The 18,431-nt window shown below is 44.8% G+C and overlaps 1 protein-coding gene across 1 annotated transcript; it reads right to left on the bottom strand.

The window, feature by feature from the left end:
- Nucleotides 1–422: 422 nt before the first annotated feature.
- XBP1 (X-box binding protein 1) lies at nucleotides 423–3,565 on the bottom strand. Its single transcript, XM_061370916.1, is given in 5 exon segments — nucleotides 423–1,427; nucleotides 2,238–2,369; nucleotides 2,958–3,083; nucleotides 3,157–3,253; nucleotides 3,323–3,565. Coding segments are annotated over 5 exon segments (1,116 nt in total). The 5' UTR covers nucleotides 3,526–3,565; the 3' UTR covers nucleotides 423–869.
- Nucleotides 3,566–18,431: the final 14,866 nt, after the last annotated feature.

The raw sequence follows: 18,431 nt of genomic DNA, 5'->3' as shown, positions 1-18,431 counted from the left end.
ATCTTCACCTTTTTTCATCCTATGTATGTCACACAGCTTCAGTACCACTGGGCACCACTTGAAGTGCACCCACCTTGACTAAAACTGAGCATTTTGAACGGCTTTACTGATGAACAGGAAGATATTACAATAATTGCATTCAGGTATCAGGCTACTGCCAACCACATTCCCTATTCAGGCTGCAGATTCTGCTCTATCAGCTCCAGCCATCATACAAACCCATCTGTCTCAAACAGTTTGCAACATCAAGTGCTCTCATAAGCTGCCAGCAGCACTTCTGTACACTACAGAAGTGCTGCTGGATTGGTGCATTAAGGTCATTTAATGACAAGGCACCAAGACCTAATCTGCTAAAGTTTCAAATTCTGCAAGGCCCGCATACTCTCTCCTCCCCACTGAGATCCAAGGCAAAAAAGGAACAGTGAGCTGCACTGCACTTTAATTGCACCAACAGTTAAATATTAAATGGAGAAAGCAACTCTACATAGCAAATGTAAAACAAATATTTACATAGTAAATCTGTAAGATACACAGACTAGTTTCAACACCACTGTCTATACTTGGAGTATCTGATTGCAGTTTTGGGGGTTAAAATTACTTTAAATTGAAAACAAGCTTTTTCAGGTTCATACAGAACTGGCAAGTTTTGAGAAACCACCTTTTCCTCCCTCGTAAGCCAACAATGATGGGGGGGTAGGACAGGGCACCCTGGGCTTTTTGATACCAGCAGAAATGCACTGGCCATCACTTCATTTACTAGCACAGGTAGAAGTTAGCAACACTTCCCTGAATGCACTGGATTTCCACCCCCACCCCAAAGGGGCTTATCCTGTTATCCTGTTTATCCAACGGGAGTTAACACTACTGGGTTAGACACTGATCAGCTGGGGAAAGAGTTCATTAGCAAAGCTATCCTCCCAAGCATGGTCAGTGTCAAGTGGAGAGGACATGTCACTGAAGGGCGACAGGGATCCTTCATATCCAGAGTCACTACAGGCATCCAACAGAGAGCTTGAGGCTGCAAGACTATGATGAGAGGAAAGCAGGTGAGAGGTACCCAGTTCAGGCATGAAGCTGTCTACTGGTTCCTCCTTCACAGATACTGGCACTTTGGGGATAACTTGGTCTTCAGATGGAGAGAGAGATACTTCCTCAATTTTCACTAGCATATTGGTTTGATTGCCCATTTTAACAGGGATCTCCAGTATCAGGGGCTTGGTGTATACATGATCAAACCTTATGAGTTCATTAATGGCCTCCAGCTTAGCTGATGGGGACCCCAAAGAGGGAGAGGGGGAGGCCGGTATGGAACTTGTTTCTCCACAGGTCTGTTCCTCCAGCTTTTCCAGGCACATTGACTCTGAATCAGCGTATTTAAGAAACATCTCTGGGTCCAGACTGTCCAGAAAGCCCAATAGGAGATCAGACTGCAGAACAAAATACTGTTTTAGAAAGAGCCCACTGCTGTTACAGCAGAACATCAGTTGCTACATCTATTAACCTTCATCTGGAAGTTAAAACATGCTAACACAATCACAGAACTGCAAGTTACACCAAGAACACTGCTGTAAGAACAGTGAAAGCAATTACTTCTGTTTTGTAAGTTCTTAGTCTATCAGCCTTTTTTTGTAGGGGCACTGACAATCCCCATACAATTCTACATGTATTTTATATTCACAGCCTATTAGAAACTCCTCAAGATCTTGGACCCATCAGGTACAAACATATTATCCTGCTGGCTTCACAGAGCAGGTACCAGAGCCTGGTGTGATCAGACCTGCCCATGACTAAAGCTGCAGGTCTAGGGGTGGCAGGAGAGGTGTTTGTGCCTTGCTCCTGCCCTTACATATCTGGTAGTCATTGATAAGGGTCAGGTTTCAAGTTCAAACAGCTTTGCCAACACATCAGCAAAATGATAAAGTTTGTTTTCAACAAGAGTAAAACCGCAGTATGCTTTTGGCATTTGTACACTTTTGCTGTAAGAGCTAAAAGACTGTTTCAGGCAACAGCCTATCACATTTAATGGAAACTGGACTTGTTAAAGTTGTATGAACCCCTGTACTCACTGGATACAGCCTAACATAGCTGTTCTGAGCCACAGGTGTGGCATTCCAAGAAGTGGAAAACAAACAATGAAAAGTCATCAACTGACTTCAGATAAAGAAGTTACAATACTAGTTTCAAATCCACAGTGGTTCTGAATTTCATGGGTGTTCTAGGTAGGAGCAGATGCTCACCTCTGAGTCTGAAGAGTCACTGCCATCAGAATCCATGTGGAAATTATCAGAAATGGTGACTGCTGGGCCTGCACCTGCTGCAGAGGAACACGTAGTCTGAGTGCTGCGGACTCAGCGGACCCGGTCACCAATCTAATCTCATCCACCTGTGATTCCTTCATAACCTGTGCCAGGGAAAACATCCAGTCAGTCACTGCAAATGTTCTGGCTGATAGTGCACACACACTCCTGCAGCTCACACAAATGCTTCTACCATTAGATTACCCATTTATTTTTGGGCAATAGGAACCTGAAGGTAAGACCAAAGTTGGCTCAGACTTCCATATATCTGCAAAATCACTTAAGTGAGAGCCAGACCCCCTCCACTATACACCATTCTTTCGAGACTGACCCTTATGAATGGAGCAGCAACTACTTCTAGAACAAAACAGAGCGATGACATAATCTCGAGCCAACTGGGAACTATTCAGCTTGCTATCTCCCACACCACCGCTGCAGGGCTGCGTATCTGCTCGGTGTGGGAAAGCCTTCACTTGGAGGACAAGAGGGTTTGTGGGACATGAAGCGACCTCTCCATAGCACGGCAGCAACAGCCCGAGGGCTCTCGGCACGGGGATCACTCCTCATCGCCACGCATGCGCCTTCCAGGAGCGGCTCTCCGCGGCCCTGCCCGAGGCGGGCGGGAGAAGAGCCCAGCTAGGGGCTCGGCTAGGGACTCACCTCGGACTCTCCCTCCTCTGCCTTTAGAGCATCCAAACCCAGGCGGCAGCGCAGTTCCTGGTTCTCCAGCGTCAGGCTACACGTCTTCTCGCGCAGAAGTCGGTTTTCCAGTAATAGCTTCTGGTTCTGCGGAGAGCCGTGAAGTAGGGAGGCGGCGGCGCGAATCGCAGCCCCCAGCCCCGTCCCCCAGGCCGCTTACCTCCTGCTCCAGCTCCCCGACCTGCTGCTCCAGCTCCGCCATCCGCGCCTTCTTCCTGTCCCGTGCGCTCTGCGCCGCCACGCGGTTCTTTAGCTTCCTACGGGGCAGGGCGGCCGTCAGCGCCGCGGCGCCTCCGCGGCGAGCCCCCACCACCGGCCCCACTCACCTGCGCAACGCCTTCTCCTCCGGGCTCAAGTGGGTCAGCCGCTGACGCTTGCGGGCCGGCGGCGGGTCCTCTAGACCCGGAGCGGTAGCTGTGGCTCCTGCTGGCAGGACAACAGAAAGATGCCGGCCGGCCGCAGGGGACTCGGCCGGTTTGCCAGGGATGAGGAGCAGCCGGGGGGCTGCTGCGCTGGGCAGAGCAGCCATGGCTGGGGATGAGAAGCGAGAAACTGCGTCCCTCCCCACACCGCGATAGCCAGCGCTCTGCGGCCTCACAGCCCCGCCCAGCTTTCTACGATCGTGGCTCTTTCTCATTGGTAGGCACGGCATGACGAGACGTCCTGCCTAGCTCGTGATTGGCTTTCTGCTGAGGGCAAGCGGGGAGGCAGATTGCATCAGACGCTGGGGCCGGTCAGTAAATACGTGGCGAAGGGGCGGGCTCATAGGGACTTCCGGGTGTTTGGCCTAGGGCGGGCTGGGCGCGAGCTGTGTCCATCCGGGCCTCTCGGTGCTGCTGTTGTCGATGCTGTGGCACTGGTGGGGCGGGGGGGGAGGGGGCTCGGTGCAGTGAGGAGAGTGTCGAGGAGGGACCCGGCAGGTCAGTCACGAGCTGAAACCGGGGGAAGGCACAGCTCTGTGGGAGCACGAGTGCCGGGAGCAGCTGTAACAGATGCCATGGGCATGGGCGAAAAATAAGCTGAAAGAGTAAAAAAGCTGAGAGGAGGTTGGCGGTTGTTGAGCAGAAGCCTCAGGAGAGCGCGCTCGAGTCCCTGAGGATTACCCGTGCGCCCACCGCAGAGGCGGCCGTGCTGTAGTTAGCGGCGGGAGCGACCGCTGGTGCCTGAGGAGGGGCCGGAGCCGGGAGCCCTGGGCCCAGGCCGGTGCGGGGACGGAGGTGGAAAGCTTGGAAGCACTGCACATGGGAGTGCCGCGGATGGGCAGCGTTCAGGCTGCGGGGCACAGCCGTGGGCACAAACACACGCAGCCACCTTGGGCACTGGGTTGTCCGAAATGCCTTGGCGCCCGAAGCTTTCCATGCAGATGCCCATAACACGAGGTAGCTGTGAAATGTTGGAACTTCAGCTGTTTACGTTTATTTCAGGAACTCCTCTGTACACTGCATTGAAATTCGTTCAGGTCATAGCTGTAGTTAAGTCCTGTAACTACAGGAAAAATATGAACCTTAAAAGCTCAAAGGCACTGGTGAGCTGGTTTGGCATTGCTCCAGCACTGGATTTCTGCCAGGCCTTCATGATACAGAGAACAAGTTGCTTTTGTGAGTTGGTGTTTGTTCTTCCCTTACTCGCTGCAGCGTGACGTTTACTTCAGGCTGAGAATTCACCCTTCTACTTTGACACCTTTGTGTATAATACAGCTAGTGTTCAATAAGCCTTTTAGGCTAAGTGCAAAAAGGTTGTTCTTGAATTGCTAAGCCCGTCAGATTTCCATCACGAAAATTTACCTGCTGCTCCTTTGTACATCTCTTCTGGCTTTGGACTCATGTTTTTTTCTGCAGTTCTAATTCCCAGTTAAAAACACCATTGTTTTTTAACAAAATGCAGGTCTAGTATTAATGCCTTTCTCTGATTTCAGACATTCATTTCAAGTATGCTGCCCTTCTTTACAGCAAACATGCCCCTGCTTGTGCTGTTTTCTGATATTTATAGCTATACTGGTGAGACTAGCCATGATGTGATTTATCATATAGATACCCAGACTTCCTAGCATTATAGCTGAAGACAAATCCAAACTTCCTGTCTATATGTGATTTAATTCTCCTATTTAATTTCATATGGAACCAGAGAAAAGGCAACTTTCTCTTTTTGCAACATTTGTGATCATGACTAAGCTTCAGAAGTGCAGAGATATATATGCTAGTTACTGAGAAAACGTTTAGGCTCACAAATACTGTGTTACTACCATTAGAACACATAAAGTCTTTTATTAAATGTATGGGTAAGTCACGGGGTGAAAGAGTAGCAAAGAAAAGTTTGGTAAAGATGGTCTTATAGTGAGACACCCTTTCAGAAAACTGATTAAAAAGCTTAAAGTTTAATTCTGATTTTTCACCTTTCCCTTCCCTCCCAGTCCCAAACCCAGTGTTTACACATTCCAGGTTTTGTCATTGAATCCAAGCCTCTAATCCACATGACAGTACTCTAGGTCTTCAAGAACAGGGAAAGAAAATTGAAAGAAGAGGGTCTAGAGAAAAGATAGGTTAACGAAAAACCATAGTCTGAGAAAGAGCTTGTTTGCCCAATGTGTATCTGAAAACACTTGGAAAGTAGTCCAGGGCCCCAGGCTCATGTCCACAGCTGGAGTATTCCCAGATCTGTATCAGTAGCTGATTAGATGAGAAGGGGAACTGTTCTACAGCCTAAAATGAGGTAATTCCAAGCCTGCAATGTTTGTAATTAACTTTGTAGTCATTTTACTTTCTCTTAAATTTCATTAGTGGGATTCAGGAGTGCACTTCTCAAAATTCTGGTGCCCTTAGTCTTAAGGTGGGGGGTAACCATTGCCTGCCTGTGAGACTCTACTAGCTTGGTTGCTGAGCTCATTGTCAGCTGGAGCAGGGGAAAAGTTTCACTTCAGCCATGTTATTCAGTTGTCTGGGGTACTGGCAACCCTTTCTTTCAGTCTTAACAGTTGAGGCTTTTTGGGAGCACACGTGGGGTTCATGCTGTTCCTTGTGCTCTGAGTGGAAGGGTTGTTATAGGGGGTGAGGATTATTTACAGACAATGCGATAATAAAGAGTATAGTGCTTTTAATCAGTCTGGCAAGCCTAGTCGAAACAATGACTTACCTTTTCTTCAGCAAAGAGGTGATACTCCTTTAGTATGGGAATTATGCAGTATCTGTGTCTTTTGCCTGCTGCATGGAACTGCAGCCTATCCATGTGCTCTGGGAACTGACACTGGCTTTGCCTACTGCATGGAACTGCAGCCTATCCATGTGCTCTGGGAACTGACACTGGCTTTGCCTTCCCTTAGCACTGCCACGAGCAAGTAATGCAGAAAAGTGATATTTTTTTTTTCCTCAGCTATCATTCCTTCTGTATTTATATTTATTATTGAGACTCTGCCTCACTGGCCTCTATGATTGTTTCCAGAGTATGACCAGAAAGCTGTGTAAAAGACCTAGTAAGTCCAACTTTAAACCCTGATTCTTCTGCAAGTGTCTTGCAAATGTGTACCTTGTGTTCCAGTTCCTTGTCCTCATGTTCCACCAGCATACATTAGTGGTACCTGTTACCCAAAATTATAGGACTAGTGAGTAGGTCTGCCTCTGTTCCAACTTGGATCTATGTAGTGGGCCACAGGCAATGGCTAGAGATTCTTACTTTGATAATCTTTATGGCTAAATCCTGTGACCTAACTGATTTTGTAGTGAGGGAGAGATTCCATCACACTTGTACCTTGAGTGCCTTCTGTTACAGCTCTTTTTCCAATACCTTCAGAACTTCATGCTGGAGATCCCTCTGTATTTTCCCCACAGCAGTGTCTTAGTCACTACAGGCAGCAGCAGTTGGCTCAGGCAGCATGTCTTGTGACAGAAATCACATGGCCTCATAGTAGGCTTCTCTGTCTCCCCATCCTAACAGAATCATTTCTCCTGTCACCACAGTTAAGGAAGCCTTGCTTCTGATTCACAGGAGAAGTCTGAGTTAATTCAGACAATTCTGTTAGTGTTTCTAGAACAAAGATACTCTGCAAGTTGGACCTTTTACAATGTCTTTTTTTCAGGAAGAGAGGGCCTCCCTTCCCTGTCACTCAAGTCCCCAGCAGCCACAGACACTGAGGCTCACCTTGGAGCTCCTCATGGCAGTTTAGTACCATTGCCTACATTCACAGAGGTTATGCCCCATTCCACGTTTAGTGGTAGCTTAGTAGCAATAGATTTCATGCAGTACTTCATAGCAAAGGCAGGTGGGAAGCACACTTCCACAGAGCAGTGGTAGATGCATGTACAGCAACTGATTAGCTTACTTTTTGAAAAATACGAACCTATGTTGTTGCTCTCTCCAGTAGTAACCTTTCTGCACCACAGCTTGCTTTTGTTAGCAAAATGATCTCATGCTTCATGGCTTCCCATGTTTTGAGTGTGGAATTCCTTTTTTTAACGTTACAGAATACAATGTGGCAGATTTCTCTTAACAAGGCCTAAAAATACATTGTCTCAATTTGGATTTATAACACTAAATTTAAGCTCAGGCAACCTACATAGAGAGCTCAGAATGTTCCTTGCATCTACATACCTTGTTTTCCCTGAATTTCCCTTGTATTGTAATTTCCATCTGCTTCATTGTGTTAGACTCCTCTGAAACTCAAGAGTTCTCTGGTCTCGGGCAGGACCAACTCACATGTCATTCTGCAGGACTTGCAATTATTTGCCAGTTGAGTACTTTTCCCAGAACTCTGACTTGCTCATTGAACAGCAGCCTGCCTGCTAAGCACCACTCGCATCTGCAAGTTGATCTCTCGTTGTCATGAAATGCTGGTTATAAAGGGAAAGCCTACTTGTTTACAAGGACATTCCAGTACTTTGGAAGAAAGAGCTCTTGATTTGATTTGGTCTGTCAGACTGAGAACCAAATTTCTCTTGCACATTCAGAGACTGGAGCACACTATTCATGAGAATTTAAAAGAAGACAAGATATCCACACCACAGTGAAGGGAAAGGCTTGCTCCCCACCCTGTGCTACGACTGTGAAAATGAAGCATTACCAGAAAGCTTCGCAAACACTGGTCATGTAAACACATTTTTATACATAGAAGCTGGGTGCCCTTGGGAGGGTTTATATCACGCTGAGAGACTTCACCTGGGAACCAAACAGCATTGGAACAGCTGGCCAGGGAAGCAGGCTCAAGTCAGAGAGTCTGTTTGGTGGGCATGCCAACTCGGTGATATATAAAGGAATCCTGCAGGTCAAGGGAAGGTTGTGGTTGTTCAGTGTTTTACTTTGGGGCTTGGGTTTGTTCTGGCTTCTGTTTCTAACCAACTTGCTTAATATTGAGCCTATCCCACTCCACACCATTCCTCTAGCCATGACTCTACTTCATTGCATGGATTCCCTTTCCCTTTCAGTGATTTAGCTGTTGGCATCTCTGGTGGTTAGGTGCTGTTTGATTGTAGTATCTGTTTCCATGCTGTAGTACTACTTTAGCTCTTGAGCCATTTTCTGTCTAACTTGGTCCCAAGAGCAGTGTTCCCCTGCAAAGGTCAAAGTTCTCTTCATAGTGCTGATGTGCAAATGTGGACCAGAGAATTATGCAGATTGTGCAGGGTTTGGAGGTTCTGGAAGATGCCACATTTAAATGTAATTTGCAAATGTGATTAAGGTCTTGGCTAAACTACAGAGTAGAGTTGTGCACTGGGAGTTCTGTCTTTAGATGTGATGTTACTTGAGAGGTATTGTGTCCACTGTTGTATACTGATGCATGGTGGTACATTGTTGGTGGTAATCACAAGTGAAAGATAAAGGTAAATGTCTGCCCCTTAGCTGAGATGGTGCAGTGGGTGCATCACTGGGGGATGTTTGCTGCAGACTGTGCTTGTTGGTGGTGCAGTCCCAGTGAACTGACCACCTCGGCTGGGCTTTGGGTAAGTACTTGACATGTTGAGCAAGCCCTCTGAGGAAAACAGCAACTGCTGAAATTGCACATGCTTGAAAGCTCCTGTTCCGGTACATTTTTCTGTTTGCATATCCTGGTTCAGAACTGGAACCTCTTCTTGGAAAATGATCCGACAGGTAAACAACTGCGCTTAGGAAAGCTTGATGGTGACTTCCTGTTGGCAGAAGCTAAGTCTTCTTTGGAGCAGTGCCAGCTTTTGAAAGGAAATGCCTTCTCTTATTTCTTAGTCATTCCCTAGGCTTTGAAATCCCTTTAGAAGTTAGGAGCCCTGAGAGTCCTGGCAACTGTCTCAGTTTGTGATTTTAAAATTATTTCCTTATATTCTTCCATATGAGTTCCTTCACCTAGTGCTGCCTCTCGCCTGCAGGAGCCTGCCTCCAGCTGTTGCAAGAGACTCTGTGAGGAAAGAGGCACAGGAAAGTTATCAGGAATGTCAAGTTAGGAATCAGCTCTGTCCCAACATATGTTCAGTGTGACCTGAAATGTGAGGGGTGTTGTCAGAATAGCCTGCCTCCTGCCTCATGCGTGTTTGATTTGCTGTATACTCTGAGGGCACGGGGTAGCAGCTGCTGTTCACAGAGGGATGAATCTTTCATGCTTCCTTTTTGGCAGCCTCATTTATTTGCTCTGTTAGCGCTTGACTCCAGTGATAACTTTTATGTAAATGGTCAGGAAGAGTTGAGGCCCTTTATATAGTAATTTTACATAATTTATATACTAATATACCTTTATATACCTTTTATATATATATTTATATACCTTTATATACTAAAGATACAGATATAGATCATATTATAAAGATATAGATCATATGCTAGTGCTTGAATGTGGAAAATGCAGTGCTTTGAGCTAATTAGTTGAAAGTGCTGGTCAGATCTTGTATCTTAGGTGAGTCTTTAACATAATAGGTAACCTAAGATAAAATAAATAGTTGCTTAACTCACCTTAACATGAATGAATCAGTTGTTACTGTAGAAATCCCTTCATTTTAGACAGCCACATGTTAAGAATGGGGTTTTTTTCCTTTTGGTAGTCAGAAGTGGTGAAATCTCTTTTGCTTGATTTAATCATAGAAGTTCTTCATATTGCAGGTTTATCCATTGCCATCAGTATTAGTACCTGATACATTACACACTTATAGTACCTGATACACTACACACTTTAACTATGTGCTTCAAATTTGTTTTGAGTTGGTTACATATTGTTCACTTTAAATAGTGTATTGCTTGAAGTAGGACTGCATGAACAGTAACTTTACCATCTATTTACTCCAGAAATACCAGGAACAATGCTGAATTGAAGACAGAAGTCTCAGTATTTAGCTTGGATGTAAATCTGATTTCCAGAAATATGCAGGGTGTATTATTTATATGTTGTCTACGTTGGATACTTCTTCAGTAATGTGAGAGAAGACACTGTTAAGTGTTGACATAATGAACGCATAAACTGAACAGTAATCCAGGATTTAGTGGGGTTGTAACTGGAAGTAAGTAGAGATGATATAGAGCAATCTCAGGGGTGGGAGAATACCGTGAAAGACATTTGTGTGGATGGATTTGAAGGTACTTCTTGCAGAACGAATGGATACTGAGAAACTTGGAAAGTATGGCTCCAGATTTTTTCCAAATTCATTCTGTTCCCAGGTGTGCTGGCAGAGGTTTTAGGTGATTAAACAGCACAGAGCAATGGTCTCCTAAGATGATTAGTATTGGGTTTTCTTTGATAACATGATGTACTGTGCCAGTGTGCTTGGTGAGGACCCTGCAGAATGCATTGTGCATGTCTGTTTTCTGTTGCAACTCTCATGTAAGCTTATACCTTATATTGGACAATAGTTTGCAAAAATAAAAGGCTGCAGTCATCTAAATAGGGGCATGTTTAGTACAGTTTACCATATTTCACTTTCAGAGGCCTGATTCAGTATTATCTTTGCCCTTCAGTAGATAACTACATGCACAGAAAGAGTGAAGGGCTCCCAAATCAGAATGTTTTCCCTTCATACAGATTTATAAGACTACACACTGTTTAAGACATTGGAAACCTTAACCTTCCAAACTTTAACAGGGAATTTTGTTCACAAATAGCTTTTGTAATTGAAGTTGTCATGGCTCATCAGTTGGTTATTGGATTGCTTCAGTGCTGGTTTATTTGGATAAATTGTGTTTCCAAACTTTAAATAGCAAGAGACAAAGCCACAGTTGCATAGCATTTTTCTTAACATAAATCTTCACTGATCTTTCTCTGTTGGTCTTTAGTTGAGCTGATGAGTTACAATAGTTTGTTACTTACAGTAATGGATGGTATCGATGAAAACATGGTTTTCAGAACTGTAATGGACAAAATGTTTTTATATTTAGCTTTCAGTTCCAGATTGCAACAGTAAAGTTCGACTGCGTGAACGTGAAAGGCTGTGGGAGGCATCTTGAATTCAAACTGGTGTTTCTGGAGATATTTTGGCATGCTTCACGCATACGTGGTGCGTCTCTGGAAAGGGCAAAGGCACTCGCCTGGCTTTTTGAGTCTGGGAGGTCACCTACTGGTTGCTCTGCCTCAGTGCATCCCACACCTCCAGTGCAGCATCAGGAAGGGCCTGAGGAGCGCTGGAGATGCATCTCCGAGCATAGAAATTGAAGCTGTTGTTGCTGCTTCAGGGATGGAAACCTACCGTGCTCTCAAATACGTTTAAGTAATGCTCTCAGTCAGTCCTAAGCCTGTGTCTGAGATGTGCAAACACGTCTCTAGAGGCTTGGAATAACAATTTTACATGGTGATGAAAAAGGGCAGGCACAGACGTGGCGCTGAATTACTAGGAGGGCAGCTCTAGTTTTTGTTCCTTGTTAGGAGGTATGACAGTATATTTGATTATGAAATACACTGTAGGAATATTGGCCTCTGGAGGGCACAGTGTTAAAATATGTAGGGAATGTGGACAGTAGTCAAGACATACCCGTTACCAGCATTGTCTGGAAAGGCAGGTGTGGTAGTGCAAGTGAGAAACAGCTCTCCTTATCCTTCCTATGGACTCTTGGTCTGCTATGAGGACTTCTCACATACAGTTTGCTGTGAAAAGAAGGATCTCGAGTCTGATTTAAGAAATGCTTTAATGAAAATATCTGTTCATCAAAACCCCATTCTTGTACAGAACTCTCTGGTGTCAGGTTGCTTGTGATACACATTTAAAACTAGCATAGATGTCACCACACTGTACTGTGCAATGAAGGTATTTCCTGAATCCTGCTATGGCATTCTTTAATCTACGCAAGTGGACCTCCGACCACCCACTTCTTAAACTCCAGTGTCATAACCAGCCAGAATTCCAAGGTAAATGCTAAATAAGTATCTGCAATGTAGGGGGAAGACATTGAGTCATGTAGTTTACAATTATTGATGGGGCTCTTTTTCCTTCGCAGTTTGGTTGAAGCAAAAGGCAGATACTTCTTCCTTTAGGTGGAACAGATATAAATAGAACTGTATTTCAACATAAATTTGCTTCAAAGGTAATTGCTAGCCTCCATTATCCATAAAAACAAACATTTATAACACAAACCAGAATGAAGATTACTTAGAATACTTTGACTAGTTTTTAAACAGGAGTTGTCAACAAATCCACTGGTACTTTCCAGACTTTATTTTGGTGGTGTTTAAAATGTAATGGTTTATTCTGATTTGTCCATTGGTATGTTTCTTCTTGGTTAGTCAGTGATGTTTTTCTCAGTTTCTTTTGTCTCAACTGTGCTTTGAGAGTCTTAAGCATGGGCAGACAAATTAATCACTGTTATGATTGAGCTGGCATGTGAATTTATAAGTTAGAAGTGTTTGAGGTAACTGTGTGTGTTTCCATCCTCCCATTAATGTGAAGTAATCTCATAACCACTGTTTTTTCATGATAACTTGCTTATGTGCCCACAGAAGTACATCTCTCCTTTATCATCCTAGCATTGCCATGGAAACTAATAACATGCCCCTGCTTTTGGGAAGTACGTTCAACACTGTAATACTAACTGTCTTTTCAAATGAGATAACTGGGCTGCCTTTGCAAGTTGTTTACTTTGTCATAGTTAAAGCAGCAGCCTGGAGCCCTGATTATTGTCTAACTTGACCTGAAGATGTATCCACTTATATTATATCCTTTTTATGTTCATTATGTTGGTTCTCAGTTCTTTCAGCATCTTATTTAGTACCACTGGTGGATGAAGTTCCCCTGGTGATTTGTTGCTTGGTCCTCTGTGTCAAGTGACAGCTTCCCAGGACATGATGCCTGTTCACCCACCCACCATCCATACTGGGTGTGATCACCACCTTTCTACTGCATATAAAAGCCTGATGATACTTTTGTGACTATCAAAGATGAGAAGATGATGTGAGGGGTTTGTAGTCATCACTGATTCTTCAATTGCATTTACAGAATAAATAGAAGGATGGGAAGCAGTTGTGCATGATCTAAATTGATCTGTGAAGTATTATAGGGATAAACTGCTGTCTTTTCCATCAGCACCTCTCCAGTGTTGAGAACTGATGGAAACCTGTTTTTCCAGGAGTAAAATTTTTCTTTACTGGTTGTCATTGTCACAAAAAGAAGGAGATGAGGACCAGCTTGTTCTACTGAAATATAATCCCTTTTTTTTTTTCATAGAATTTATTCTCAGCCACAGTTCCCATTTCCCACTGTGTGTTCAGAACATGTTTATTAACTGAGGGCAGCAGCAGCGTGTGTGTGTCTGTTGTTTTGATTGCTTGTTGGGGTTTTTATTAAGTGGCAGCTTATAGAACTTAACTCTGAACACCCAGTAGTTAAAGGCAAAACAATCTCAGTCCTAGGTGGGTACAGTATTACCTGCAGATGCTCACAGCCAACTACAAAAAGGTCATTGCTCACCAGTGGGGGGAGGCAGTCATTGGACTCTGCAGTGACATGCTGCCCCTGCCTTGTGAGGGGGTTTCCCGTTGCAGTGTAGCCTTGCTGAGTTCTCTGGGGCTATCAGATCACTTGTTAAAATAAATTGTAGACGTAAAAACCACCTTTTCTTACTACATAGCTGAACAGCCCCTTTTAAGTGATTTTATTATTTCTTTACACAGTAGATGAGAGATGTACTATGCTCCAAAGAAGGGCTGGCTGATCCTGGAGACAAACTCAATCAAATGGAGAAACAAAATCCACGGTAACTGAAATTCATTTAATCCATGCTCATTGGTTACATTATTTCTTTGGAAAAAGGCTTTGCTTTCCTTTGTTGTGCTAGGATCTAAGACAACATAGGAGGGGAAAAACGTTTATTTAAACATTCACATTGCTGCTGCCTGAAAGTCTGGTGTTTTAAGTTTGATGCTGCCATTGCACTGGAGGGTGGTACCAGGCTGGTTTTCTGTAATGTCTCTTAAGAAAACACTGAATTGAAAATGTCATCTGCTTTTTGCTATACTAATAACTGATACGAGGCTTTGGGGAGGATCCCTCAGTAGTGAAGGACAAACAAGTTGGTGCCAAAACAGCAGAGGTAAAGATGCTTTCCTGATGTCCTAGCTTTCCCCCATGTCCTTTCTGGATACTCTTGCAGTACCTAGAGTTCAGAGCTTCTGATTTTCACAAAATTTGCAAGAATATACTATCTTAAGACCTCTTAGATAGGTCTTAAGCTTGGCTAAATTAGCAAACAGGTTCAGGAGAGTGACAAGGGTGACAGGCAGATAGCATACGTTTAATTTCATTATGAAATAGGGCTGAAAGAGGGTCTAGAAGGGATTCCCTTCAGGAATCCATATAGAAGGGATGCTGTATTTGTGGTTGACTGCACAGATGTGACAGAAAGCAGCTACTGGACATCTCCAACCAAATGTATTTTCAATTACAGGGATGGCAGGACCAGGGAAGCTGGGTTCCTGCTTCATTTAATGGTGAGAATGGCTGATGGGTATGTTGTGAGTGGCTTACTTGGTGTTACTTTCTTCTTGCCTGATGTAGTACAGAGCTAGAGTTCCTGCACAATATTCCAGCTCTCCTCTCAACAGAAAATGATTAATTGTTTTGCCTTTTTCTGTAACACTCATCACAGCAGAACATGGGTACTTCACTGGCAGTGTTTTCTCTCAAGATTGTGTGTGGAGAACAGTTCTATAATACCAATTTTTTTGCAAGGGAAAGGAGATGTAGGAAGTTTCGCTCAAAAACATCCTTTAGTGTTGATTGCTCTCTTCTGAGCTAGGATCAGAGAGTCCTTTAGGTTGGAAAAGACCTTTAAGATCATCACATCCAACTGTTAACCCCCTCACTGCCAAGCCCACCACTAAACCATGTCCCCAAGCATCACATCTGCACATTTTTTAAATACCTGCAAGGATTGTGACTCACCACTGCCCTGGACAGCCTGTTCCAAAGCTTGACAGCCCTTTTGCTGAAGATATTTTCCCTAATATCTAATCTAAATCTCCACTGGTGCAGTTTCAGGTCATTTCTTCTTGTCCTGTTGCTTGTCACCTGGGAGAAGAGAGCAAGTGCCTAGGGCATGCCTTGTCAGACCATCTGGCATTATACATCATTATGTTCAAGTCATAGTTCTTACTGTCCTCAGTTGCAGTACAGTTCTGTGTATCAGAGCCTGGGCCTCAGTTTGTTACGCAGGGGAAAACAAAGAAAGCATACCTGAAGGTTTGTGGCATAACTGAACTGTGAGCTGTATGCTGCCAGCTGGGAAGGAAGCCAACTGGAAATGTTTGATTGTTTAATGATAGACAGCCCATTCTTTTCTGCAACCTCCTGCTTGAATTTTTGCCCAAGCAGAGGGGACTTGGTGACCTGAGACCTCATGTCACTCATTCAGCTATGGGGCTACTGCAAAGGCAATTTTCCTGTGCCTGTAGTCCAGCAACAGGCTGGTTTAGTGAGGTGGAACAGATCTTCAGCAACTTTTACTTTAGGGATAGGATGCTGTTCCCTCGTTATATAGAGACACATCCCCATATTTTTCACTAGTTGGTTTCCAGATTTATTTGGCTTGCCCTTTCTGTGTTTCTAACTCTCAACTGAACCCAGAGAGGCCCTAAGTTTAGGGCATTTCCTAGAGAACATCCAGAAAGTCCTGGTGATTCCATTTCAATCATAACAGAAGCAGAGGCCTTATCTGTCTGAGCCCTACACTGTTTAAGTAAATTGATGTTCACTTTGCTGACCAGCAGGGAAGGACACAGCATTCTTAACTTTCCAGTTTCACAGCTAAGGATCAGGAATGTCCTTCCTAGTTTTTGTTGAAATAAAACCATGTGTTCCACACACACACTGACCTCTTCTTGTGGTCTCTTAGAACTAGATTTCCAATTCCCATCTCCACTCCTGAAGCTACTCTTCCCAATACTGTTTCAGCTTGCTGATTCAGTTTTAAAATAACCTTCACTCCATCCCTGCCTGCCCTGGGCTGCCTTTAGCCCTCGTCTCTTCCCTGATCCAGTTTGCCACACAGCTCCATGAAAGTTACATTGGCACGATTAGGGAGAAATTATGGAAGTGAAACAAGTGGCAAGGGAAGAGCTGTTTAAAATAAATACTTCTCCCAAACCAGGCAACTTCTGCCAAATAGGGGAAGTCATACTCTCAAAAACCTCATCCAGTGCTGTGGGTGCCCTTGGGCTCTGACTGTACTTGGGATGGGGGGAACAAACATCATGAAGCTGTGTGGTTCCTCCAAGCTGCACAACAGTGTCTTACTGGAAGATGTTCTGTAAGGGGAATTGTTCATTCATTCATTACCTTTTGTACGACAACCTGTGCACACCCCATTGTCCTGAAACACTGAAATTCCAACTCTTCTTACTGCTGATAACATACCCATTGAGTGTAGGACAGTTGGGAAGCCTTGACCTACAACAGCTTAGGACATGAGCTGTTTACCTGTACTAATAGAACATTTGCCCCTGCCTGTGGCAGGGGCATTGGAACTAGATGTCTTTAAGGTCCCTTCCAACCCAAACCATTCTATGTTTCTGTGAACTATAAAAAATAATAATAATTACAATGGCATAAGAACCTTTGCAAGAAGAATACTTAGTGAAAAAAGACATCCTGAACCTGACACGCAAGGTGTAAAAACCTACCAAGGACTGGAGATTACCTGCTGTTGCTGCTTCTGGAAGGGATTTCAAAGTCTGGGTATAATTTGCCTAAACCACTTAAATTAGTGAAGAAATAAGAGAGAATTAGTTGAATGTCAAGAAGAGACTTTCTCCTCATGACACATGCACAGTCCAGGTTAACAGTGACCCTCTCAACATTTTAACTGTAACCCCTGCATACATCTCTACTTTTGCCACAGATTGTGAAATGGTTTAGCTGACTCAGCAGGAAGCAGCTCTCCCAGAATTCTCCGTGTTTGACCTGTTCCTATCTTGATTATGGTGTAGGAGACCCTGTTGCTGTCTAAGCCCACTTGCCTCACGTGAAGGTGAAGGGACATCACATAGAGGTAGTTTGTACTTAGGGATGAAAATGCTTCTATTTAGTACACCAGGTATTATGCCTTTCTGAAATATGACTGTAACATACCTATAACCTAAAATTCAGTGTTGAGCACAAGCTTGCACAGTGCATTCTCTGCTGTCACCAGGCTAGAGCACTGGTCATGCCCACTCCAGCTGCCTTTCTATGTGTGCTGTAGTTCTGTGGCCTTTGATCCATTGTACTGAAGTCTGAGGTTTGTGGAGGCATTTTGTGGTGGAAGACCAGGGTGTATGTTCCTGTGATCCCTGCTTGATCCCTTTCTTCTTCACTGAAGAAATCTTCAAGGATTTGCTAAGCTAGTGTTGCTCACTGTGTCAGGCTAGGGATGCTGCGATCTCCAATTGTAGCAAAGCATATTTAGGAACAGAGCTGGCAATCTGTAGATCGTGGTATTCTTCCTTCTGCCAGTGGGATATGAACTCACCCCAGAGCTGGAGTTTGCCAGTCACTGGGCTTCATAACCACCAAGGGATCTCACACCCCTTGTATCCAATTCATACTTTTAGATTCCATAACATCTTGTGTTAGTGAGTTCCACAACCTGGTTATACGTACTTCTAAAGGACAACCGAATCACCGGCCTCCATCCAGGTCTTGTAGTGTGAGGCTGAAGTAACGATCGTTGCCTGTGCACCTTTCCACATAACGCGGTTTCGCAGGCTGCATTAGGGACAGGCGAAGAGCCCGGTTAAGCGGTCTGGTCCCAGAGCCGCAGATGCGCATGGCTGTGTCGGAGCCGATCCGCCGAGCGCCCGCACCCGAGCGAGGAGGGAGCGTGCTGGGAGCCGCCCGCGGGTGGTGGCGTTAGGGGAGGCCGCGCAGAGCCGCAGCGGAGAAGTTCCAGAGAGCCGGTGGCTGTGGTGCGCTCGGCTGTGCAGGCGCAGCTCCCGCCCGCCCTGCTCCTGGACCACCGGCGGGCTTCAGGCCTGGCGGGCTGCAGCGGGGTTCAGCAGGCCGGGGCTATCGCTGTGCGGCTGCAGCCCCGCCG

This window comes from Neopsephotus bourkii, unplaced genomic scaffold (assembly GCF_033783945.1).
Source record: "Neopsephotus bourkii isolate Nb327-2 ecotype Australia unplaced genomic scaffold, CSIRO-AGI_Nbou_v1 NB_1542, whole genome shotgun sequence".
Classification (NCBI taxonomy): domain Eukaryota; kingdom Metazoa; phylum Chordata; class Aves; order Psittaciformes; family Psittacidae; genus Neopsephotus; species Neopsephotus bourkii.
The sequence above is the reverse complement of the archived record's forward strand: the minus strand, read 5'-3'. Positions and strand labels throughout refer to the sequence as shown.